General features: G+C 47.0%; 1 protein-coding gene and 1 pseudogene across 1 annotated transcript in view; one reads left to right on the top strand and one right to left on the bottom strand.

Moving 5' to 3' along the window:
- Window positions 1-8,813: 8,813 nt before the first annotated feature.
- The window catches only part of NSDHL (NAD(P) dependent steroid dehydrogenase-like), a 28,321-nt gene continuing 10,104 nt past the window's right edge, over window positions 8,814-27,030 (bottom strand). The window contains exons 3-8 of the mRNA XM_068962122.1: window positions 26,303-26,461; window positions 18,203-18,349; window positions 13,801-13,929; window positions 12,177-12,319; window positions 10,875-10,977; window positions 8,814-10,116 (exon numbers count right to left, since the gene is read on the bottom strand). Of these exons, the coding sequence (XP_068818223.1) occupies window positions 9,784-10,116; window positions 10,875-10,977; window positions 12,177-12,319; window positions 13,801-13,929; window positions 18,203-18,349; window positions 26,303-26,461 (1,014 nt within the window). The 3' untranslated portion in view covers window positions 8,814-9,783. The remainder of the gene's footprint in view (window positions 10,117-10,874; window positions 10,978-12,176; window positions 12,320-13,800; window positions 13,930-18,202; window positions 18,350-26,302; window positions 26,462-27,030) is intronic.
- On the top strand, window positions 14,371-16,274 carry LOC138071015 (small ribosomal subunit protein eS1 pseudogene; annotated as a pseudogene).

The following is a 27,030-nucleotide window of genomic DNA, read 5'->3' as shown; positions in this document are numbered from 1 at the left end:
TCGCAGAGGCCTACAGGGCAATCCTGTGGGATACTTGAAGGTACGTGTGAGTGTCTGCAGGCTATAAGACATTTCAGGGCTGTGTGGTCCTCTCTCTCTCTCTCCCTCACAGACACAGACACACACACACACATGCTTAATCACAGAAACCATTAGGGTCACCCGTGCTTGATTGGCTAAGCGTGCCCACAGCTGGCTGTTTTCTGAAGCCCGTGGAGCTGAGCGGGGAATGGGGCCTCCCAGACTGCTGCTCTGGGGATGGTTGTGAAAGGCACAACATGTTACCACAAGATGAAGCTCACAGCTCAGCAGTCACCAGACTTCGCTTGTGGCTAGATCCGGGCACACAATGGAGATGATGTCACTAGAGCTTCACGTTATTTCATCCAATTAACTGAGAGTTAATTAGTATGTCCGGAGTGCTTTGAAGCTGAAGGGCGCTGTTTATTCACGACTGGGGTGGAAGCAGTGAGCTGAGAGGCAGCACCAGGAGCATGGACAGTGGCATGGGAATATGGGCCAGGTTTCTGCCCGACTGGCTGTGAGGTTACTAGGAGACAGGTGTCAAAGTATTTGTAGGAGTGTTCTGAAGCTGCCACAATAAAGTGCCACCCATGGTGGGAGTAAGAGGGGAGCTTAAAACAACAGACATTTATCTTCTCAAAGTTCTGGAGGCCAGAAATCTGACATCAATGTATATGCTGGGCCATGCTCCTTCAGAAACCTCTTGGAGAGAATCCTTCCCACGTCTTCCAGCTTCTGGTGGCCCCAGGCTTTCCTTGGCTTGTGGCTGCATCCCTCCCACCCTCTGCCTCCATATCCACATGGCAGTCTGTGTCTCTCCTCTCCTCATTAGGGCATCATCTTATTGCATTAGGGTCCCCCTGAATGCCCTCATCTCAACCTGCCCTACCAAGACCCCATTGCCATGTCAGGTCATGTTCAGAGGTACTGGAGGTTAGGGAGGAACACAGTGGCCCTTGAGTGCTTCATTCTTATGACTTTCCCTCCCTTGCTACTTCCCTCAGCATAGGCTTCTACAAGGAGCTGGACAGAAGACTCTAGGAGGGGATTATCATTGTAATAGGTATTCTTTCATGAAAAGGCTTTTCTTCTTAGACCAATCTCAACCATCCCTGAGTGTTGGCCCCTTATCTGAGCAATGAAGGGGCTGACCTAGGTGCCCTCACTCAGTTACAGATCCTAGAGGAGAAAGCTTGGCCAACTGGGTGCTGGAGTCTGGCCCCAGAAGACTGCTACACGGAGCCTGGCTCTTCCCAGGCAGTCCTAGGCCAACTAGGATTCATGAAACATGGTCCTGGAGAATTTCCTCAGCCCTGGGTCATGCCTGTTTTCTCATTACTGTGTTGCTTGGTTTTCATGCCTGTGGCCTCCTACAGCAGAGGCCTCCTCTGGCTGATACCCCAGGAAGTTTCTGCCTCCCCTTCAGTTCCATTTAGCTCAGCTCTATGGAGCACTCATGCTGAGGTGGGGAGAGGTAGGCTCCATGGGGCTGGCACGACAGGGGTCACAGGGAGCTTCTGAGCAGGCCCTGTCTTGGAGGACTCTTTAGTCTAGGGGGACACAGGGAGAAGAGCCAGGAATCTTGGGCTAGAGCCATTGGTGGAGGAAGCAGGCACAGGGGGAGCTTCAGTTGGCCAGGCTGCTGGCCCAGAAGAGACTTGTAGGAGTTAGCCAGCAAAGGGGACAGGAGGCATTCCAGGGAGGGGCCCTTACATGCTGCCATGGGTCTCCCAGTCCAGGGAGAGTCAATCTAAAGATGCTTGGCTGTAGATGTCAGAAGTTCTCTTGGGACCCTCCACACTGAAAACAGCCACTCAACATTCAGCAGTCTGAGCCAGAACTGGATTTGGAATAGGGAGTAATGTGGCAGTCATGTTAACAGGACAGGGACCTCTGGAGCCCTTGAGCTGCAGTGGCACAGGGCGCCATCTCCCATCTCAGAGCCATGGGACCTTGGGGCTTGTCCCTGCCTCTCTTGCAGGTCCAAGTCTCTACAGGCTTGGTCTCGGTACCACCGGGGCTCATATTGGGAGGCCCCTCAGTTCACTGTGGCTAGATGGCCTTTGGCTGCATGGCCTTAGCTCAGCCTCTGAGCTTCTCTCTCCTGAATACTAATCCCAGCCCCAAAAGGGGCACAGAGAACATGTCCATATCCCAGTCCCTCCCCTACTGGGACATGAGGCACAGCCCCAGGATCAGAGGCCTAGTCCTGGGCCTGGAGGCAGTGCTGAATAAAGACTTGTTCACCTGGGACACTGGATTCTCAGGCCTTTCTGAACCCACCCTACAGATCCACCTACATTTCCCAGCATCTTCTAAGCCAGTGCCGTCATACTTGTGACCTCTGTACAGGTTTGACAACCATCACTTGGTGCCAAACCAGCCCAGTGAATGATCTGAATAGTATTTGGCAGACAGGGCTCCAGGGATCTAGTAGTTTGCTCAAAGCTCTTGGCCCATCAGAGGCAGGTTAGAGTGCTAGGTAGGCAGCCCTTTGGCATTTTACCAAGGGCCTCGCCTCTCTCTCCAAGCTCTGCGGGAGCTGCCGCACCCTGGATTCATGGCTGCTGAGCCTGTCAGGACTTGTCTGCCCTTTGGCCCCCTCTTCCAGATGGAGGCCTGCCACATACCAGGGCCTAGTACCTTCTCTGCTTCAATGGCCTGCTCAGCACCTTCTGTGTGCATCTACCCACAGGGCTTCAACTCTCCCTGGCCACTGTTTAAGTGAGTTGTCTCACTGTCTTGTCCTTGCATTCAGATAGAACCTCACGCTTGACTGGTTTTGGCAAACCTTAGAGGACCAGGACATTCCTGCTCCAGTGACCATCAGGCCATAGTAATCCTTTTTGGAATCCCATGTACCTCATTAGCTACCGTGAAAGGTTGATTGATGGCTCCCAAAGATGTCTACATGTTGGGGAGAAAGAGATGCGGCAATGGAAGCAGAGACCTCCACTTTGAAGATGGAGGAACCAGTTACAGGTCAAAGCTTACAGGCAGCCACTGGAAGCTGAAATAGGCAAGAGAATAGATTTTCCCCCTAGAGCCTCCAAAAGCAACCACCCTGTTGGCACTTTGACTTTGTTTCAGTGTAACTGATGTTGAACTTCCGACTTCTAGAACCCTAAGAGAATAAGTTTGCATTGTTTCAAGCCACAATATGTAAATAAATGAACATAGCTGTGTACCAAGAAAACTGTATTGACCAAAGCAGACAACAAGCAAGACTTGACACTGACTTCACAGTTTGCAGACCTCTGCTCTAGAGGAAAGGAGCATCTGAGTGGGACTCTCTGAGTAAGGGCTCTGTCTTGGTCAATTGTGTATCCCTTTGGACTTAGCAGGGAGTCTGTTAACAGTTTCTGAATTGATGGTCCCCAACCCCTGCCACGCCCCCTCCACCCTATGGAGAAGAAAGCCAATGGCTTGTGCATCTCCTAGCACCTGCTAGACAAGGCATCTTGCAAGAGTTGGGAGATAGGCTGCAGTACAAGACAAAAGGAGGGATACTCTTCTCTCCTTTTCTTCCCTACCTAGGTCCCTCTAGAAAGTTCTCTGGGCTGAAGGAGCTAATGTGAACAAAACTCCTGGGGCTGAGTGAGAGTCAGGCCCAACAAAGGTAAGTCTAATTTGGAGTCCTCTGAAAAGGAAAGATATAAGCATCTGAATGCAGAGTTCCAAAGAATAGCAAGAAGAGATAAGAAAGCCTTCCTCAGCGATCAATGCAAAGAAATAGAGGAAAACAACAGAATGCGAAAGACTAGAGATCTCTTCAAGAAAATTAGAGATACCAAGAGAACATTTCATGCAAAGATGGGCTCAATAAAGGACAGAAATGGTATGCACCTAATAGAAGCAGAAGATATTAAGAAGAGGTGGCAAGAATACATGGAAGAACTGTACAAAAAAGATCTTCACGACCAAGATAATCATGATGGTGTGATCACTCACCTAGAGCCAGACATCCTGAAATGTGAAGTCAAGTCAGCCTTAGAAAGCATCACTATGAACAAAGCTAGTGGAGTTGATGGCATTCCAGTTGAGCTATTTCAAATCCTGAAAGATGATGCTGTTGAGGTGCTGCACTCAATATGCCAGCAAATTTGGAAAACTCAGCAGTGGCCACAGGATTGGAAAAGGTCAGTTTTCATTCCAATCCCAAAGAGAGGCAATGCCAAAGAATGCTCAAACTACCACACAATTGCACTCATCTCACACACTAGTAAAGTAATATTCAAAATTCCCCAAGCCAGGCTTCAGCAATACGTGAACTGTGAACTTCCAGATATTCAAGATGGTTTTAGGAAAGGCAGAGGAACCAGAGATCAAGTAGCCAACATCCGCTGGATCATCAAAAAAGCAAGAGAGTTCCAGAAAAACATTTATTTCTGCTTTATTGACTATGCCAAAGCCTTTGACTGTGTGGATCACAATAAACTGCAGATAATTCTGAAAGAGATGGGAATACCAGACCACCTGACTAGCCTCTTGAGAAACCTATATGCAGGTCAGGAAGCAACAGTTATAACTGGACATGGAAGAACAGACTGGTTCCAAACAGAAAAAGGAGTACGGCAAGGCTATATATTGTCACCCTGCTTATTTAACTTATATGCAGAGTACATCATGAGAAACACTGGGCTGGAAGAAGCACAAGCTGGAATCAAGATTGCTGGGAGAAACATCAATAACCTCAGATATGCAGATGACAAAAGTGAAGAGGAACTAAAAAGCCTCTTGATGACAGTGAAAGAGAGTGAAAAAGTTGGCTTAAAGCTCAACATTCAGAAAACGAAGATCATGGCATCTGGTCCCATCACTTCATGGGAAATAGATGGGGAAACAGTGGAAACAGTGTCAGACTTTATTTTTTTGGGCTCCAAAATCACTGCAGATGGTGATTGCAGCCATGAAATTAAAAGACACGTACTCCTTGGATGGAAAGTTATGACCAACCTAGATAGCATATTCAAAAGCAGAGAAATTACTTTGCCAACAAAAGTCTGTCTAGTCAAGGCTATGGTTTTTCCAGTGGTCATGTATGGATGTGAGAGTTGGACTCTGAAGAAAGCTGAGTGCCGAAGAATTGATGCTTTTGAACTGTGGTGTTGGAGAAGACTCTTGAGAGTCCCTTGGACTGCAAGGAGATCCAACTAGTCCATCCTAAAGATCAGTCCTGGGTGTACTTTGGAAGGAATGACGCTGAAGCTGGAACTCCAATACTCTGGCCACCTCATACGAAGAGTTGAATCATTGGAAAAGACTCTGATGCTGGGAGGGATTGAGGGCAGGAGGAGAAGGGGATGACAGAGGATGAGATAGTTGGATGACATCACCAACTCGATGGACGTGAGTTTGAACTCCAGGAGTTGGTGACGGACAGGGAGGCCTGGCATGCTGCAGTTCATGGGGTCGCAGAGTCAGACACGACTGAGCGACTGAACTGAACTGAACTGAGACCATCAACTAGGCAATGCTTGTGAAAAGAGGTGGATGCTGGTGATGGAAGGTTGTAATGTCTCCATTCCTAAACATCTATTTGTGTTCATTGGGCCCTTCACTTTGGAAAGCCTGAGATGAGAACCTGTGTCCCTTGAATCTACAGCGCAATGTTGGGTGCACTGGCCTGGGGAACTGGGAGTAGTGCTCAGTGCCCTTGCCTGAGGCTTCCCCAGGTGGTCAATGTGGGTATTACCGCCTTTCTCATCTCAATGCCCATGAGTCTAGTAACAATTACTGATCACCTTCTCAGATATGGTTCCCTCATAGTTCAGTTGGTAAAGAATCTGCCTGTAGTGCAGGAGACCCCGGTTTGATGCCTGGGTCAGGAAGATTCCCTGGAGAAGGGATAGGCTACCCACTTCAGTATTCTTGCCTGGAGTATTCCATGGACTATACAAAGAGTTGGACTCTACTGAGTGGCTTTCACTTTTCTCAGAAGTAAGCACCACCCAGGACTCCAGGGACAGAGAAATGCATCAAAAGCCCCTGGCCCCTGGCTCAGAAGAGAATGGGCAGCTAAGGCCATGAGTACTGTATGACTGAGGAAGGGCTTTGATGGCATGTAGGGCAGGCTCTGTGGGAAGCCAGAAGAGAGATATCTTCATGGGGAAGAAAATGATGTTGGAGGTGAGGGTTGAAAGCAGAGGCTGCAGGCCCAGTTGTGCAGGGGAGTGGTGCTCAGGAGCACAAGGAGCTGCAAGCCTAACTTTCTGGAGTTGGTGGAGGGACAGAAGGTGGGGGAGGTCAGAGAGGCATTTCAGTTCAGTAGAAGGGACAGCTTCTAACACCAGGCTGTCTCACCCAGCAAGCAGAGAAGCGGCCGAGAGCTCCTGTCAGCAGGTAGAAATGCACACCATAGTTTGGAGGGTTGTGGCCAAAGGCCTGAACCATTCCTGCACTGTCTGCCGAGCCAGCCTCTGCCTTGGTGCCAGTCTTTCCCCAGTTTGGAGTCAGGGACCCCACAGATGGTGGAGCTGGCCATAGGCAGCCCCTGTCCCAGGCACACACTCTGGCCTCTGCCCCCTTGGCTTGTCCACTTTGGACCCTCCGTCCAAATCAGGCTTCTCTACAGCTGTTGGCCCCCTTCCCCACTGGCTCGAATTCTCTGTTGGGCCACAGTCATGTTTCAAAAGCTGATGATGGCTATGTGCCTCACCTGCCAAAAGACACACACTCACAGATGCCCAAAAGGCTGCGCCCAATTTATGGGGTTCACAAGACCTCCCGAATCCACACAAGAATGCCAGGCCTGGAACCTCTGCTCCAACTAGGCCCACTGGCTGCCCCGTTCCCCGTTCCTCGGGCTGCTTCCTTTGCTTGCAGCTGTCATTCTAGGATGCCAGGCCAGACAGGTGGTGACCTGTTTCCTGAGCTCCACTCTCCACTGTGGGGACACTAGTTGGCTCTGCCTGCAAGGAGCTCTCGGCCTGGGTGGGGAGACCAGAGCAAAGACAATTTCCAGTAAGGAGAATCAGGGTAGCATGCATGACAGGGGCAGAGAAGATTGGCTGTAGCATGGCAGGTGTCAAGCCAGGGGGAGAAGCTGGCAAGGTGGGCTGGGCACAGGCTGTTATGGATAGGTCGCAGAATGGATTCAGGAGAAAACTGGGCCCCACTAACGTGTTTTGGCAGAAGACAGACAGGGTGTAGATCTGTTTTAGGGGAGGACACCTAGATGGGTATAGAGTCTGGACCAAAGCAGGCAGACAGATCAGTTCAGCCGTCCCAGTATATCTGACCCAGGTATGGATAGGCCAGGGGCAGAACTAGGTCAGCCTGGCTGGGGAGGGGAGAGGGCCTGAAATGAGAGAGCTCTCCAATGGACATGCGGCACTGGGTCTGTAGCTGTTCCCAAGCTTGGAAACAAGGGCCTTCCCTCAGGCCTGATTCTGCAGACAGGTGCCACGGGGGAGAGGCACAGACTGGGTCAGTTACCTAGGGGTCATTTTGGGGATGTGTGCTCCAAGGCTATGGTGGCAGGAAAGAAAACAGGATGGTGAGGTGGGCATGTTCAGCCTTACAGGGGCTGAGGTGAGGTTCTAGCTGGACTCACTGACCTGCTGGGAGACTTCAGTGGTTCAGAACCAAAGGCGGGGCTTGTGAAACAGAATCAGTTCTTTGGTGGGCCCCCACTTTCTGACAAGTTCCCAGGGGTGTGCGGAGCCCATGGTTCCCTGGTGGTCACACTTTCCCCAAACAGGTGGGGGCCCAGAGCATTTTGGTCCTCGGTGCTCCTCAGTGAGGTCCACCACCTTCAGTCTTCCTGGCCTGCGACCTTCCTTCCAGTGGCTCCAAAAGTGGAGTCTTCCATTCTGTGCTCTGGCCTTCTCCTCCCTCTCACCCAGCAGAAGAATCCTACAGCAAGCTGACTCCTTTTCAGGGCCTTCCACCAAGACTCCATTTCTAGTTCCATGGATGGCTGCATCACTGCTTGAAGTGTTACTTCCTATCTGGGCTCCTAGGCTCTTTTTAGGGTGGCTAGAATGTTGGTGGCTTCTTGCCCCACTGCTTGAACTGTCAGTGATTTCCCAGGCTGATAAGATAAAGTTTACCAACCTCTTTAGCTTGACCAAACTTCTACTAGGGCTTCCCTGACAGCTCAGTTCGTAAAGAATCTGCCTACAATGCAGGGGACCCCATTTTGATTCCTGAGTTGGGAAGATCCGCTGGAGAAAGGATAGGCTACCCACTCCAGTATTCTTGGGCTTCCCTGGTGGCTCAGCTGGTAAATAATCGTCCTGCAATGCATTAGACCTGGGTCCGATCCCTGGGTTGGGAAGATCCCCTGGAGAAGGGAAAGGCTACCCACTTCAGTATTCTGGCCTGGAGAATTCCATGGATTGTATAGTCCATGGGGTTGCAAAGAGTCAGACACGACTGAGCAACTTTCACTTTCAAACTCCTACTGCTCCATGTTCCTCGAAGTCACAGGACGCTTCCATACTTCAGAGACACAACACACTGCTAATAAAACTATGACAAACCAATGCCCATGAACCCGACCTTTTACCTTGAAACACCATCTAGGGGCCTGTACCCAGTGACTCTTTAACCTACACGGTCTTGGCTGGAAGCCATGTATCCCTCCTCGGAACTTACACCACCTGGTCTTATTTCCTGCCTTGTATTACAGGGCCTTCTGAATGTATCTTAACTCCTCTATTCTAAGTGCCTTAGGCCAAAGATCTGTCTTATTTCTGTCTGTGTTCCCTCACCCTAGCAGTTCAGTTTCCCCCTAGGTTTGGATGAAGTTTGTATCACACACTGCACGGCATGTACAATACCTTCAGTTTATTCCAATCTCCCCAAGTGCCTCCCCACCCTTGAACAGAGGTAGAGGAAAAAAACAAAACAAAACAAAACCGATGTCTTTAAGATTACATTTCAATGAGTCTAAGAAGAAACTGGGTTCTGTAAGAACAACAGAAAATAAAGAACGCTGATTATGTGCTGATTTTTGGGAACTGTCCTAAAGGGTTCTGTGAGCATGAGCTGTGAGGAAATAGCCCTTTCTGTATCATCTCCAAGCAGATAAAGGAGAGGCTCTTCTCTCTGACCTTTCCCATGGCTTCCTGTCCACCTGCCCTGTGTCCCACCTTGCCATTAAAAGGACAAGAGGGCTCTGTGGATGATAAGAAAGGCGTATACAAAAGAATGCTTTATGAAAAATAACGCAAGCAGGCACAGCAGCTGTACCTGAGAGAGAACTCGGGAGCATGCAAGGAGGTGAACAACCAGCAGTCTTTCCCCCATGGGGATTGGGGGTTTATAGTTGTTCTAGCTTTCTAAGCTTTTTCTCTCAACTCTGTGTCTCTTTGAAATGTACATTTGATGCCCTCACATAACTTCTGCTTTTCTCTAGGGTATTTGTCATCTGTGGCTCCTTGAACAGTCTGCATGGAAATAAATCTAGGACCCCCTCCTCAATCAGCAAATGGCTGTTTCTTCCCTACAGCTTCTCCGGTTATGCACAGGGGACACTGGAATGATTAAGCAACCCAGGGGCGGAGAGAACACAAAACACTTCGAATAGGAAGCTGCTGCCCTGTTTTAAGAAATCGATATCTGGTCCCACGAAGATGTGTCTGCTAATTTAACTGTCCTCTTGGTCATGGAAGGGTGGATGTGCTGTCATCAAACTGGCTGGGGGAGACCTAAGCTAAGCAGACAATCACTGGAAGGAGGTTGGTTTATTGGTCTCCAGGGGAGAGAGTTATCAGCTAGGGAATGCATCGAAGGGCCAGGGCTGGGGGCACCTCACATGACCTTGCGCAGGTGATGAAAGCTCCGCACGGTCTTGTCCACAGCATCATCCATGGTGACCAGCGGCCGGTAGCCCATGAGTTTTTTGGCTTTCTCGCAGCTGTAGTAGTGGAACGTGCCAGCCAGTGCAACCCGCATAGGTGTGAAAGTGGGCTGAAGCTGGATGACAGGACTGATCACCATCACCAGGAGGGACACAAGGAGGGCTAGATAGTAGGCCAGCCAGTAGGGGATGTGGTACGTGGGGGCCTCGTAATTGAGGCCTGTCAGGATTCGGGACAGGAAAGTCCAGAAGGGGATGGGCTCGTCGTTGGTGATGTGAAAAGCCTGCAGAGAGAACAGAAATTAGGAACTGCTTCCCAGCAGTGTGGGTAGCGGGCCATGCTTGGAGCTCAGCCGCAGCCTGCTGGCTCAGCCAAGACCAATATTTTGAGAAGCCAGAGGCTGCTCCCTGCCTGCCTACCCCAGTTCCTTCGCAGGGAAGCTTAAAAGTAAGGTGGAGATTAAGCCCACACAGAGTGCAGCATTTCTCATGGTCCTCAAGTCTGCAAATGTCAGCCAGTGAGTGACAGGCCTTTTGGGTTTGCAGCTACAGGCAACTTTCCGGTGTAGTGGGGAAGGTAATGAAAGTTTAGCTGTGGGCTAGGATTTCAAGTGAAGCTTAGACTGTACTTGGGAAGGTACGTTGGTTGTTTTAATAACTGTGTTAATCATGATAAAGGATCTTATCTTCAGATGCTATGAATGGGTCGTATGACCTATCTCAAATGTGCTCTCTCCCCCCGCCATGTTGAGAGTTCTGAGTCAGAAACGGGCCGAAATCCACGAGAGAAAAATGAGACCCCAATGGGGAGTGGATTCCAAAAGTGGGAGTGAGAAACAAGGAAGGGGGAGTATGCTCTCCCATCTCTGTGTAAGAGCTGACTGTCCCTTGTCAGACGGCTTGACCATGGCCCAGTGGGGTTCTAAGGTAGGTCTGCCAGGAAGCAGGGTCAGAGAAGCAGTGTGCCAGCAGACGGCATCACAGGGACACACAGGAGCAGGAGGGCCAGCCACTGTTGAGCAGGTGGAAGCAGGTGAATTACCTTCCCACCCAAGGCGGTGTCCCGGGAGAGGTGCTCTGCAGCCAGGATGTGTCCGTGGACCACGTTCTCCACAAAGGTAAAGTCTACCAAGTTCTTCCCGTTCCTGCAGGTGCACAAGGAATGAGTCCCCTGTGCCTGGAGCACTCAGCTGCACACCTGGCAGAGCCCCTAGGTGTGGACTCAGGGCTGCGACCCACCTTAGCAATGCCAGCCCAGGTACACCTGGGCATCCATGAAGATGTGCTGGAGGCCAGGGCTCCGGGGCCTTCAGGGCCAGAGGGATATTTAGGGGCCAACCCATGAATCTGAAAGCCCCTAGCCCTGCCTGCCCCATCCTGGCATGGCCTATGCTAGTGGTGTCTTCTCTGGGCTCCAGTTTGGACAGCAGCTCTCAACTCCCTCCAGGGCACTGTGGGCTAATGCATTGCTCTGGCTTCAAGAGTTCTCTACTATCTCTTTCTAGTCCTGTGGCAGGGTGGCTGAGCGAGAGGCAGGGAAGCAAGGTGGCAAAACACAGGAATAAGGGGGGAAAGAAAGGAAGAAAAGAGAATGAAGGAAGGATGGATGGATGGATGAATAGAAGGAAGGAGGGAAGGAAAGATGTACTTGGGACACAGACCACTCTCATCACCTGCAGAGGCCCAGAGGAGGAATGTTAACACCTCCTCTTGCCTTCCTAGATGCAAGGAAAGTGGAGGGCCTAGCCCTTGACCCTGGGACAATTGTTTCCCCTCTGAGTCAGTTTCCTGAATTTCCCAACATGGACACAAATATTTTTCCAGCATGCCTGAGAGGGTTCATGGGGCAGAAATCCATGTCTCCCTGGAACCTGTGACTACCTTATCTGGAGATGAGGTCTTTGAATATATAATTAGTTAAGACAAGGTTGTGCTAGAGTAGGGTGGGCCTTAAAACTAATGACTGGTGTCCTTATAAGAGGAGGGATCTTTTGGGAAAGACATGCAGAGAAAAGCATGTCATGTGAAGATGGAGGCTGAGATTGAAGTGACATGTCTATGAGCCAAGGGTTGCTGGCAGCCATGTGAGGCTGGGAGCAAGGCCTGGAACAGACCCCCTCAGAGCCTCCACAGGGAGCCAACCCCACCAACACCTGGATTTTGGAGTCCTGGCCTCCAGCACAGGGAGTGAATCCATTTTTGTTATTCTCCATCTCATTTCCTGTGGCAGCCACAGGAAACGGACAACAGGCAGAAGACAAGGCCACAGGAGAAAAGGGCCGATGGTGACTGACCCTTGTTTCAGGGGCCGGTGGGCATGGAGGGCGGCATGGGGCCAACTTACCCAATCACGAACTTCATCTTGCCTTTCTTGGCTGCCTCGATGAGAATGGGGACCAACTGGGGGTCCCTTGGGCCAAAAATGCCATGAGGGCGGATGGCTGTGGTCAGGAAATTCTTCTCGGGATCATGGGCACCCAGGACTACCTGCAAGAGAGCAAAGGGAGTCTGTGGGTTGCAGACACTGAAGAATTCTAGACTATTTCTCTGTCCCTTTCTCTACCCCAACACCCACATCTGAAGACACAGGACAGAGAACTGTGTCAAAGCCAGTAAGATCCAATAGAAAGGATTGGCCTTAAAGTACAGAGAAACAGGGTTTGTCTCAAAAGGAACAAAAGTTCCCAAAGATCTGTTAGGTTTTTGCTAAAAATGGAGATCATGATGAAATGAGATGGCCCATGTCAACTCATTCTACCGCCTCACTGAGGGTTTCTACTCTATGGTGGCAAAATCCTTGCTCATGTTTTGGTCCGAGCAAGTTCAAATTACTTGCCGACTGTTCACAATGATCGGAGTTACCCAGAGGGGTCTCACTTGTGTTGACTCATTGGGTACTCTGCTGGAAATAAGCTGAGCCTCTAAATGCCTCTGGGAGGCTCTCTGTGCTCCAAGGAGCAAGGGGACAGACCCAGGACTGGAGCTTGCAAATGGCGAGGCCTCCACCTCTGCATTGAAAGGCCCTTGGGTTTCCCAGCAGATGAGCTCTTCTGGGATGTTCCAAACTGGAGTAATAGTAAACAGATGGGGCGGGGCGGGGGCTGCAGCTGGTGCTCAGACCATGCAGGGAAACTCAGGCCAATTCAGTGTTAAGCTTTGCTTCCATATGTACTGGCTATGAAAGGAAACCTCAGTGGGTGCAGTCCGCTACCAACACCTGGGAGAGTCACTCACAGCTGCCCAGCTAAGGTAAGCTGCCTGTGGCTGATGACATCCATGGTCCGCAGTGTAGGGTGTTCACCCGGTAAAATTCTCCTGGATGTTAGTCCTGGAGCTGGTGAATGTCAAGAGTCCCCGTTATGTGGCCCAGACCACTGCTAAAATCAGAAGCTCCCTAGTGAAGCTGACTTGCCAAGTGGAAAACCACTTTCTCTTAAAATAAAGCAAGATCCTTCCATTGTTTGCTTTTTTTTAAAGAGGAGGGGGTGCAAGAGTACTAGGAAGGTGTATTCAAATGAAAACACACTTGAGTGTTTGGCTGAATTTTGCCTGCCACTTTGGATTATCGTAAAGTCTGATTTCTGGAGCAGAGGTTGAGTGCAGGCTCTAGAGCTTCATGGCCTCAGGAAGCTTCTGAATCTCTGTGTATTAGCTGTCCTCAACTGTCTTCTGTAACCTGGTGAAGATCACAGTACCTGCCTTAAGGGGTCATCATGAAGCTTAAATGAAGCAATTCCCCGTAAAACACACAGAGTAGCGTCTGGCCACATTAGCATATTCTGTTACTGTTTTTTCTGTTATCATCTTTAGAACTGAATTTCATCCACAAATTTTATTTCACAAGTTATGTAGTTAGGCTTCAGAATACTAACATTCTATGTTTATAAACATTTTTCTTAAGAATCTAAATCCTGCAGATGTTCATGGAACTCTTTTGTCACTGACTCAACCAATTGTCAGGTACGTACTCTCTCTTGTAAGATCTTTGTCTCTGTGTAGTAGTCAATGGGTTTCATGGCATAAGGGAGGTCTTCAGTTCCATTCTTGATGTCAACACCCTCGAAGGTGACACTGGCACTGCTGGTTAAAATGAGTTTCTAGCAGAGGAGAAAATTAGATGTAAAAAAATGAGTCAGGAATGATCACTATATAAACACCATGAAGGTCATGCAGGAAAGGAAATCAAACGGCACATATTCACTTTCTTTACTATGATGCCTTCCCTTTTCAGGCCTTCTTAAAACAATGCAAAGATCACTATCTTTTGCAGGTATGAGGATTTGAGACACATTATGGTATGACATTCTAAAACAGTAGATTTTACATTTTCCCTCATCTTATCACAACTGAGGGACAGAAGACACTTCTGCTCCCAACTTTGGCACATCAGTATACATGCACAGGCATGGTGAAATGCTGTTTTACAGGAAGGTGCTTTACTTATGAGGGTCCCTAGCTTTCAGCTATCTGGTTAAGGGCAGGCCATCCTAAATTGAACAACATTAGTGCAAATCACATCTCTATCACTTTTATTCAACATGGTCCTGCAAGTCCTAGCCAGCATGGTAGGATAAGGCGAACAACAAACTATTAAATATAATGATTTGAAAAGAGGAAACAAAACTATCACTATTTGCAAGTGTTGGAAATGTCTATATACAAAACACTACAAACATACAGAAAATGTTAGACTTCAGCAAATTGCAGAGTACAAAATTGATACACAAAAATTAACTGTGTTTCTATGCAGTAGCAGTGGAAAATGAAAGATATTTCAATCACCAGAAGTGAGGTATGTGGAATAAATTTAACAAAAGATGTACAGAACCTTTATGAAGTAAAGTAAAAGGTCTACTGAAAGGCATTAAAGAGAGAGAGAAATATATAGCAAAACTCCATATTGGAAAAGATGTCCATTCTCTCCCAAATTAGTTTTAGGTTCGATGCAATTACACTAACATTTCCAATAGGCTTTATCAAGAACTTGACAAGCTGGTTCTAAAATGTGTATGAATGGGCAAAGGGCTAGGAATAGTCAAGCAGAACAGAGTTGGGGAGTGACTTGTCCTACACTAGATACTGAGGTTCATCCTAGGGCAGGGCACAGGGGCCTGGGCACAGACAGGGCCACGAAGCACGAGAGCCGGGAACAGGCCCGCAGAGACAAGCTGGATAGGGCTCTAACCATGAGGGAAGGAACGATGGTACAGTACATGCTGCTGAGCACCCAAACATCCTCTGCTAACCTCAGAACATATACAGACAGAAATTCCTAGTGGATTAGAGATGTAAATGTGGGAAGTAACACTTTAAGCCTTTGAGAAGAAAAGCAGTCAATGATCATTTCATCTCTGTTGAGAGAGATTCCCTAAATACCACATAAAACCCCCACTTCCTACACGGCTACCCACTGAGCTATCCTGCCACTTCAGTGACTATACCAGACTGTACTGTATTTCAAGACAAAGAAATCTCAAAAACATAATGCTGCGGCAAGAACAAGTGCTTTATGAAAGAAGGCAAAAAAGGAATCAAGAAGAAAGTGGTTGACCCATTTTCTAAAAAAGACTGGTGTGACGTGAAAACACCAGCCATGTTCAATATAAGGAATATTGTGAAAACACTGGTCACGAGGACTCAAGGAACCAAATTGCATCTGATGGCCTCAAAGGTCATGTTTTTGAAGTGAGTCTTGCTGATCTGCAGAATGACAAAGTAGCATTTAAAAAATTCAAGCTAATTACTGAGGATGTTAAGGGCAAAAACTGCCTAATTTCCATGCTATGGATCTTACTTGTGACAAAACGTGCTCCATGGTCAAAAAATGGCAGACCATGACTGAAGCTCACGTTGATGTCAAGACTACTGATGGTTACTTGCTTCGTCTGTTTAGTGTGGGTTCTACTAAAAAATGCAACAATCAGATTCAGAAGACCTCTTAAGCCCAGCACCAGCAGGGTGCTTACCTTAGCTGGGCAGCTGTGAGTGACTCTCCCAGGTGTTGGTAGTGGACCGCACCCACTGAGGTTTCCTTTCATAGCCAGTACATATGGAAGCAAAACTTAACACTGAATTGGCCTGAGTTTCCCTGCATGGCCTGAGCACTAGCTGCCCCCCATCTGTTTGCTATTACTCCATCTGTAAGAAAATGATAGAAATCATGACCTGAGAGGTGCAAGCAAATGACCTGAAAGAGGTGGTCAATAAGTTGATTCCAGATAGCATTGGAAAAGACATAGAAAAGGCTTGCCAATCTATTTATCCGCTCCATGATGTCTTTGTTAGAAAAGTAAAAATGCTGAAGAAGCCCAAATTTGAATTGGGAAAACTCATGGAGATACATGGCAAAGGTAGTAGTTCTGGAAAAGCTACTGGGGACAAGACAGGTGCTAAAGTTGAATAAGCTGATGGATACGAGCCACCAGTTCAAGAATCTGTTTAAAATGCAGATTTTTAATGGTGACATATAAAAGATCTAATTTGTGGTAAAAACAACAACAACATAATGTTGAGGGGGAAAAAAAGCAAGTTGCAGGAAGATATATTCAGTATATTATTTTTACCAAGTTTTAGAATTTCTGTTTTGGCTGTGCCACATAGCATGCAGAAGGATAGCAATGACACTGAGGATGGGTAAGGGCGGGACTGCAGCATCACTAGTAATACTGTCACCTCAATGTTGTGATGAGTGTATGGGCACTATGTTATGCTCAGATCTTTTCTGCATGCCCAGGATGGTCGAATGAAAAACAGCAGAGTGTAATTCACAGAGCTCCAGTTAATACAGGCACAGCAGAAAGTAGTAAGGAGTGAGATTCACAACTGTCACTTGATTTGCTCCTCTACAAGTAACCAGGGGCTACTAATGTTGCTTAATAGGTGAGGAACCAGATTTGGAGAACTAAGTGATGCCTCTCTGCTAGTACCTCAGACCAGAGAAGGTACAATTTCCACCATAATGTAGCTTGCTGCATTGTTATAAACCCTGGTTCTCTGGATCATCATAATGGGGTACCAGCCACTAGCAAAACAGCGCCCCTATCAGCCAAGCCCCTGATGCTTGGGGCAGTGACAGTACATATGCCACAGATGCCTTGCGAACAAGAGAAGAAAGCTGTTGACCAGCTTCTGGTGTCATCAGTTGGCACAATAAGAACAGGCAACGTCTGGAAAAATATATGACAGTTCCTTAAGACAGTAACGATGATCCTGTATGCAAGGCAGCAAAAGAGACACAGATGTAAAGAACAGACTTTTGGACTCTGTGGGAAAAGGTGAGGGGGATGATTTGAGAGAATAGCATTGAAACATGTATATTACCATAAGTAACATATGACCAATAAAGGTTGATGCATGAAGCAGGGCACTCAAAGCTGCTGCTCTGGGACAACTCAGAGGGATGAAGTGGGGAGGGAGGTGGGAGGGGGGTTCAGGATGGGAGACACATGTGCACCCATGGCTGATTCATGTCAATGTATGGCAAAAACCATCACACTATTGTAAAATAACTATCCTCCAATTAAAATAAATAAATTTATTTTTTAAAAAAAGCTTAAACACAGAATTACTATATGATCCAGGAATTTCACTCCTGGATATTTACCCCAAAGAAGTGAAAGCAGACAGTGGAGCAGATTACTTGCATACACATGTTCACAGCAGCATGATTCACAATAGTCAAAACAGCCCAGGAATCTACCAAGGGATGAATGAAGAAACAAAATGCAGCATAGCCCTCCAACAGGCTGTTATTCAGGCTTAAAAAAGAAGGAAATTTTGATCCCATTACAGCATGAATGAACCTGGAAGGTGTTATGCCAAGTGAAGTAAGTCAGACACAAAAGGGCATGTGTTGTATGATTGCACTTGTGTGGGGTCCTTAGAGGAGTCAAATTCATAGAGACAGACAGCACGATGATGGGTGCCAGGAGCAGGGAGAGGGGGAGTTAGTATTTAATTGGTATAGATTTCAGCCTCCTTAGGAAGATGAAAAGGTTCTGGAGATGGATGATGGTGGTGGTTGACAGCAGTGTGAATGTGCTTAATGCCACTGAACTGTACACTTAAAAATGGTTAAAATGGTAAATTTTATGTTTTATATATATTATTTATATTAAAAACATGTTTTTTAAAGCATAACAAAAAACACAGCAATTTCTAAATTTTGTCACCCTTTAACCAAAGACTAATAAGGCTTAGGGTCTTCATATGGTTTGCTCAGCAGCTGCCAGGTCGAAATTTTAGGCTCTTTGCAACACTTTAGGAAGCAGGCTTGGTTAGCCCAGGAAGTGAACAAAAGCCCTGGCCCCCATGCACTTGGGAAAAGCCATCACACGTTCTTGACAGCACTCATTCCAGCTTTCCCCTTACCTGAACCCCAGCCTCTTTGCAAGTTTCAATGACATTCTTGGTGCCAATGTAATTCACTCTATAAAAGAGTTCCCTGTTGTTGCTGGATGGTGGGGGCGATGCACAGTGGAAAACTGTGCTTACACCTTTCAGAGCTGGGTACAGGTCCTGGAAAGCAAACAAAGACAAAAAAAAAAAATCACTCCTGCTTTATAGAAGTAAACAGCCTCCTTACATTCCCAGTGTCCAATCTGGGGCATGAAGGTGTCTTGCCCTTTTATAAATCTCCAATCAACACAGAAATACATTCTCACTGTAAAAGATTCAAAGACACAGAAGTACATTAGGTAGAAACCATACTGTCCCTTTAACCACCTCCCTCCCCACTACCATTGCCCCAATAAAAATTGGTTTGGGGCATGAGAAGCCTGTGGGATCCAGAAAAAGTCAACATCTGTGCCTTTGTGCCTCATGGGTGGTGGATGGTGGGTGCCAGGTGGGTGGGAAAATCCAGGGCACCTGGAGTTGAAACTCTTGGGGAAGATGAGCCCATAGATACAGATTCTGCACCATATGAAGGTCCCATACTTCAACAGACAGTGTAAATATCCTATACACAGGAGTAATCCTTTCTGTGAAACAAGACATACAACAAAGAGTAACTGGAGATGGATTGCTACAGGGAAGCAAAGCTCCTGAGAGAAATGGTTGATTGCAGATCTGGGGCTGGAAACAGACAAGAATGAAAAGGACTCCAGAGCCAACTTGAAGACATGTCCACTGACAAAAGAAAGATGGGACAATCTGATCAGCAGTAGTCATGGACGGATGTGAGAGTTGGAGTACAAAGTAAGCTGAGCACCAAAGAATTGATGCTTTTGAACTGTGGTGTTGGAGAAGACTCTTGAGAGTCACTTGGACAGCAAGGAGATCCAACCAGTCCATCCTAAAGGAAATCAGTCCTGAACATTCATTGGAAGGACTGAGGCTGAAGCTGAAACTCCAATACTTTGGCCACCTGATGCAAAGAGCTGACTCATTTGAAAAGACCTTGATGCTGGGTAAGACTGAAGGCAGGAGGAAAAGGGGATGACAGAGGATGAGATGGTTGGATGGCATCACCCATCAGTGGACATGCTGCTGCTGCTGCTAAGTTGCTTCAGTCGTGTCTGACTCTGTATGACCCCATAGACGGCAGCCCACCAGGCTCCATCATCCCTGGGATTCTCCAGGCAAGAACACTGGAGTGGGTTGCCATTTCCTTCTCCAATGCATGAAAGTGAAAAGTGAAAGTGAAGTCACTCAGTCATGTCCGACTCTTTGCAACCCCATGGACTGCAGCCTACCAGGCTCCTCCGTCCATGGGATTTTTCAGGCAACAATGGACATGAGTTTGAGTAAACTCCAGGAGTTGGTGACGGACAGGGAGGCCTGGCATGCTGCAGTCCATGGGGTCGCAAAGAGTCAGACATGACTGAGCGACTGAACTGAACTGTACTGAAGAATAAGAATTCCTTTTGCAAAGTGGCAAATAGAGTCAAGCATTGAAAAAAGGTGCTGGAGTGGCAGCTGCATAGTAGTGGAGCAGCTGTGAGGAGATACCCCACATCCAAGGGCAAAGGAGAAGCCCTAGCAAAACGGTAGAAGGGGAAAAACTGCATTTAGAATCAAACACTGTACCTGCCAGAGATACTCAGAGGGCTCAAACAAACCTTGTGCACACAAGGACCCAGAGACCCCACAGAGACTGAGACAGAACTGTGTTTGAACATCTCTTGTGGAGGTATGGGTCAGCAGTGGACTGCCACAGAACAGGTGTCTCTGGGTGCAGCAGACCTGAGTATGGCATAAGCCCTCTTGGAGGAGGTCGCCATTAACCCACCATAGAGCTGCCAGAACTTACACAGGATTGGGGAAACTGACTCTGGGAGGGCACAAACAGAACCTTGTGCACCAGGACCCACGATAAAGGAGCAGTGACCCCACAAGAGACTGGCCCAGACATTCCTGTGAGTGTCCAGGAGTCTCTGGTGGAAGCAAGGATCAGCAGTGGCCTGCTGCAGGTTTGGAGGCACTGAGTGTAGCAGTGCTTGCATGGGACCTTTTGAAGGAGGTCACCATTATCTTCATTACCTCCACCATAGTTTTAATTCAGTTCAGTTCAGTCGCTCAGTTGTGTCCAACTCCTTGTAACCCCATGAACCGCAGCACGCCAGGCCTCCCTGTCCATCACCAACTCCAGGACTTTACTCAAACTCATGTCCATTGAGTAGGTGATGCCATCCAACCATCTCATCCTCTGTTGTCCCCTTCTCCTCCTGCCCTCAATCTTGTCCAGCATCAGGGTCTTTGCAAAGGAGTCAGCTCTTCGCATCAGGTGGCCAAAGTACTGGACTTTCAGCTTCAACATCAGTCCTTCCAATGAACACCCAGGACTGATCTCCTTTAGGATGGACTGATTGGATCTCCTTGCAGTCCTAGGGACTCTCAAGAGTCTTCTCCAACACCACAGTTCAAAAGCATCAATTCTTCAGTGCTCAGTTTTCTTTATAGTCCAACTCTCACATGCGTCCATAACTACTGTTCGTTTCCAAGGCAAACCATTCAATATCACAGTAATCCAAGTCTATGCCCCGACTAGTAATGCTTAAGTTGAACTGTTCTATGAAGACCTCCACAGCAGGCTACAGTTCTTGGGGTTGCAAAAGAGTTGGACATAGCTTAGTGACTAAATAAGAATGGTGAACTTTTAATCTTAGCTTTCATTTTTACTTCTTTACTTGGCATTCCTCTGTATCTTTTTTCAGTAATTCTATGAATGCAGGGATTCTTGTTCAATTCATTACAATCCACTAATATTATCTTTTGTGAGGTTCAAAATATCCCAAATTTGGCCAGCAGAAGCTCTTCAAATTGGTTCCTGTGGCCTTTTAACATGTTCATTGGCTTGGCCAATGGTTGGTCAGCATTACAGTGGTTGCCCACCCTTTCCTCATCCTCTGTATAAAAGGACTGAGGAAAGCTGGTTTTTTGAGGCATTAGTCCCCTGACCTCTCAGGCTGATGGCTTTCTGATTAAAGCCGTTATTCCTGCCCCAGGAACTTGCCTCCCGATGTACTGGTCTTTCGTGTGGTGAGCAGAAGTCCTTATCAACTCTGTCAGAAGTGACCCAACATCTCTCCTGTGGAGTGGAATCTCAGGACTTTGCCTGGCACTTAGTGAAAACCCCTCTTTGAAGGGCTCTCACCACCTCCAGTGGCCAGGAGGAGCTACCCCACGACCAAGGTCAGGGGCAGCGGCCGAGAGGAGCAACTCCACATCCAAGGAGCGGTGGCTACGCGGGCGCAGGAGGGCCTAGAGGAGCTACTCCACATTCAAGGTCAGGAGTTGTGGTGGTGAGGAGATACCCCTCGTCCAAGGTAAGGAACAGTGGCTGTGCTTTGCTGGAGCAACCATGAAGAGATACCCCATGTCCAAGGTAAGAGAAACCCAAGTAAGATGGTAGGTGTTGCGAGAGGGCTTCAGAGGGCAGACACACTGAAAACATAATCACAGAAAACTAGTCAATCTAATCACACTAGGACCATAGCCTTGTCTAACTCAATGAAACTAAGCCATGCCCTGTGGGGCCACCCAAGACGGGTGGGTCATGGTGGAGAGGTCTGACAGAATGTGGGGCACTGGAGAAGGGAATGGCAAACCACTTCAGTATTCTTGCCTTGAGAATCCCATGAACAGTAGGAAAAGGCAAAATGACAGGATACTGAAAGAGGAACTCCCCAGGTCAGTAGATGCCCAATACGCTACTGGAGATCAGTGGAGAAATAACTCCAGAAAGAATGAAGGGATGGAGCCAAAGCAAAAACAATACCCAGCTGTGGATGTGACTGGTGATAGAAGCAAGGTCTGATGCTGTAAAGAGCAATATTGCAAAGGAACCTGGAATGTTAGGTCCATGAATCAAGGCAAATTGGAAGTGGTCAAACAGGAGATGGCAAGAGTGAACGTAGACATTCTAGGAATCAGCGAACTAAAATGGACGGGAATGGGTGAATTTAACTCAGATGACCATTATATCTATTACTGCAGGCAGGAATCCCTCAGAAGAAATGGAGTAGCCATCATAGTCAACAAAAGAGTCTGAAATGCAGTACTTGGATGCAATCTAAAAAACTACAGAATGATCTCTGTTCATTTCCAAGGCAAAGAATCAGTATCACAGTAATCCAAGTCTATGCCCCAACCAGTAACGCTGAAGAAGCTGAAGTTGACTGGTTCTATGAAGATCTAAAAGACCTTTTAGAACTAACACCCCAAAAAAGATGTCCTTTTCATTATAGGGGACTGGAAGGCAAAAGTAGGAAGTCAAGAAACACCTGGAGTAACAGGCAAATTTGGCCTTGGAATATGGAATGAAGCAGGGCAAATGCTAATAGAATTTTGCCAAGAGAATGCACTGGTCATAGCAAACACCCTCTTTCAACAACACAAGAGAAGACTCTATATAGGGACATCACCAGATGGTCAACACCGAAATCAGATTGATTATATTCTTTGCAGCCCAAGATGGAGAAGCTCTATACAGTCAGCAAAAACAAGACAGGGAGCTGACTGGCTCAGATTATGAGCTCCTTATTGCCAAATTCAGACTTAAATTGAAGAAAGTAGGGAAAACCACTAGACCATTCAGGTATGACCTAAATCAAAACCCTTATGATTATACAGTGGAAGTGAGAAATAGATTTAAGGGACTAGATCTGATAGATAGAGTGCCTGATGAACTATGGACCTCTTGAGGTTGGTGACATTGTACAGGAGACAGAGATCAAGACCATCCCCATGGAATATAAATGCAAGAAAGCAAAATGGCTGTCTGGAGAGGCCTTACAAATAGCTGTGAAAAGAAGAGAAGTGAAAAGCAAAGGAGAAAAGGAAAGATATAAGCATCTGAATGCAGAGTTCCAAAGAATAGCAAGAAGAGATAAGAAAGCCTTCCTCAGTGATCAATGCAAAGAAATAGAGGAAAACAACAGAATGGGAAAGACTAGTGATCTCTTCAAGAAAATTAGAGATACCAAGGGAACATTTCAGGCAAAGATGGGCTCGATAAAGGACAGAAATGGTATGGACCTAACAGAAGCAGAAGATATTAAGAAGAGGTGGCAAAAATACACAGGAGAACTGTACAAAAAAGATCTTCATGACCAAGATAATCATGATGGTGTGATCACTCACCTAGAGCCAGACATCCTGGAATGTGAAGTCAAGTGGGCCTTAGAAAGCATCACTATGAAAAAAGCTAGTGGAGTTGATGGAATTCCAGTTGAGCTATTTCAAATCCTGAAAGATGATGCTCAATATGCCAGCAAATTTGGAACACTCAGCAGTGGCCACAGGACTGGAAAAGGTCAGTTTTCATTCCAATCCCAAAGAAAGGCAATGTCAAAGAATGCTCAAACTACCACACAATTGCACTCATCTCACACGCTAGTAATGTAATGTTCAAAATTCCCCAAGCGAGGCTTCAGCAGTACATGAACCGTGAACTTCCAGATATTCAAGCTGGTTTTAGAAAAGGCAGAGGAACCAGAGATTAAATTGCCAACATCCACTGGATCATGCAAAAAGCAAGAGAGTTCCAGAAAAACATCTATTTCTGCTTTATTGACTATGACAAAGCCTTTGACTGTATGGATCACAATAAACTGTGGAAAATTCTGAAAGAGATGGGAATACCAGAGCACCTGACCTGCCACTTGAGAAACCTATATGCAGGTCAGGAAGCAACAGTTAGAACTGGACATGGAAAAACAGACTGGTTCCAAACAGGAAAAGGAGTATGGCAAGGCTATATATTGTCACCCTGCTTAGAAACACTGGGCTGGAAGAAGCACAAGCAGGAATCAAGATTGCAAGGAGAAATATCAATAACCTCAGATATGCAGATGACACCACCCTTATGGCAGAAAGTGAAGAGGAACTAAAAAGCCTCTTGATGAAAGTGAAAGAGGAGAGTGAAAAAGTTGGCTTAAAACTCAACATTCAGAAAATGAAGATCATGGCATCTGGTCCCATCACTTCATGGGAAATAGATGGGGAAACAGTGGAAACAATGTCAGACTTTATTTTGGGGGGCTCCAAAATCACTGCAGATGGTGACTGCAGCCATGAAATTAAAAGACACTTACTCCTTGGAAGAAAAGTTATGACCAACCTAGATAGCATATTGAAAAGCAGAGACATTACTTTGCCATCAAAGGTCCGTCTACTCAAGGCTATAGGGTTTTTCTGGTTGTCATGTATGGATCTGAGAGTTGGACTCTGAAGAAAGCTGAGTGCCGAAGAATTGATGCTTTTGAACTGTGGTGTTGGAGAAGACTCTTGAGAGTCCCTAGGACTGCAAGGAGATCCAACCAGTTCATTCTGAAGGAGATCAGCCCTGGGTGTTCTTTGGAAGGAATGATGCTAAAGCTGAAACTCCATTACTTTGGCCACCTCATGCAAAGAGTGGATCATTGGAAAAGACTCTGATGCTGGGAGGGATTGGGGGCAGGAGGAGAAGGGGACGACAGAGTATGAGATGGCTAGATGGCATCACCGACTCGATGGACATGAGTTTGAGTCAACTCTGGGAGATGGTGATGGACAGGGAGGCTTGGCGTGCTGTGATTCATGGGGTCGCAAAGAGTGGGACACGACTGAGCGACTGAACTGAACTGAAATTAGTTTTTGAGTACTTTGTTAGTTTCTTCATAAAAAAAATGTCCCGGGCTCACCTTGTACTACCTACCTCTGCCCCAGGTTCCTGAATAGGATATTTTCCCAAGGACCCCTGGTTCGTTTTATGGGCAATGGTGTATAGAAAGTAAAATCTGAGTACTACAAGTGCTTATTGCTATTGGGGTATTAATCCATGATGCCCCGAAGGAAAAAAACCAAACCAGAATTAGATCTAGCCTTTACCCCTTTATTTCACTAGAAATATGTTACAAAGCCTAGACATGAGTTTTAAGTTTGTAGTATACACATTAAAAAAGTAAAAAGAGGCAATTCCCTGCTGGTCTAGTGGTTGGGACTGTGTGCTTCCAGGGCAGGGAGCCTGAGTTCAATTCCTGGCCTAAGAATGAGGATTCTGTGACCCTTGCAGAGCAACCAAAAAAAAAAAAAAATAAAATGCTCAGATTGAGCAATGGGGGAGGAGGTAGGGGAGGAGGACTGTAACCCTAGAATGCCACCCACAGCAAAACTAACATTTGTGAGTGAGGGGAAAACAGCAACAATAGCATGGGATTTGGGGGGAGTGGTTTGAAGGGGAGCTGCCTTCATGGAGCGCATGTTCTCTGGGTGGGGGCACAGATACCTAAGTTGACACAGAATATATCAGCTATGCCAAGTATTATGCAGAAAGACAAAGTCCAGGGAGTACCTGGTGGCTCAATGGCAAAGAATCCACCTGCCTATGTAGGAGATACAGGTTCAATCCCTGGTTGGGGGAATATTCCACATGTCTGTGGAGCAACTAAGCCCGTGGGCCTCAACTACTGAGCCTGCACTCTAGAGCCCCGAAACTGCAACTCCTGAAGCCTGCACCCTAGAGCCCCTGTTCCACAAGCCAGTGCAATGAGAAGCATGTGCACCACAATGAGGAGTAATTCCTGCTCACCAAAACTAGAGAAAAGCCCAAGCAGCAGTGAAGACCCAGCACAGTCATAAATAACTAACCACACAAACAAATAAAAATTATTTAAAATAAAAAGAAACACAAAGCCCAGCAATTTCACTTTTGGATACATACTCTGGAGTAGCAGTTGGCACACTACAGCCTGTGGACCTTTTGTCAATAAAGTTTTATTGGTACACAGCTGCCACCACTCACTTATGTATTGGCCACGGTTGCTTTTGAACTATCTGTGTAGAGTGCAGTAGTAGTGATAGAAATAACAGTTACTGATTCTCACTAGTAACAATAGGTGTGTGTGTTAAATTCTTTCATATAACTTCACCATTTTTCAAAAAAAAAATATCTTTTGGAAACAACTTGGCTGGCCTCTGAGCAGGGGAAGTCTGGTAGTCTCCCTTCAAGGGGCCTGGCGTAATCGGCAAGGCTAAATGGTCTGTTACCTGTTGGCTGCAAAGGTCACCCAGGAAAAACTGCACGCGAGGATTGTCAAACCCTTGCCGAATATCAAATACATTGACAGCATAGCCTCTTGCTAGCAACTGCTCCACCATGTGCTGACCCAGGAACCCACATCCTCCAATCACCGTGCACCTCTTGGCCTGCAGAAAGAGAGGGATGGCAAGGGGTAAGGGTGTGCTGAGAATTGGAAGCTCTAAGAACCTGGATCCACATACCATGAGCCACTGAAATAGCAGGTCCATCTCTTAGTTTGAAACTTTTCTTGAATCAAGTTGGAAGTTTCAAATAATTCTGGTGTTTTATCACCCATGGCAACCTTCTCTCCTGGGATTAGTAAGGAGGGAAGAGATAGCAAATTATACTGAGGCAGACTTTGGTCACACTGGATGACCTGAGGCAAGTTCTCTGGCTGTCCAGTGGTTAGGACTTGATACTTTCACTGTGGTGGCCTGAGTTCAATCCCTGATCAGGGAACTAGGATTTTACAAGCCGCATGGTGTGCCCAGCCCCCCACCTCCACCAAAGTGATACCTTCTTGCTCCTGATAGCTGATCATTGGGCACTTTTAAAGAAAAGAACAAACCACACACACACACACAATCCAAACATGCCATCCGCTCAATTGACAGTGTGCACTTAGAACATCAGAAAAAAGAAAGTACAGTTTCCATACTTGCAGGGGAAAGTAAGGCCCTTTTGCTCTCCAACC

Source organism: Capricornis sumatraensis, chromosome X (genome assembly GCF_032405125.1).
Source record: "Capricornis sumatraensis isolate serow.1 chromosome X, serow.2, whole genome shotgun sequence".
Lineage (NCBI taxonomy): Eukaryota > Metazoa > Chordata > Mammalia > Artiodactyla > Bovidae > Capricornis > Capricornis sumatraensis.
This window is presented reverse-complemented; position numbering and strand designations above follow the sequence as displayed.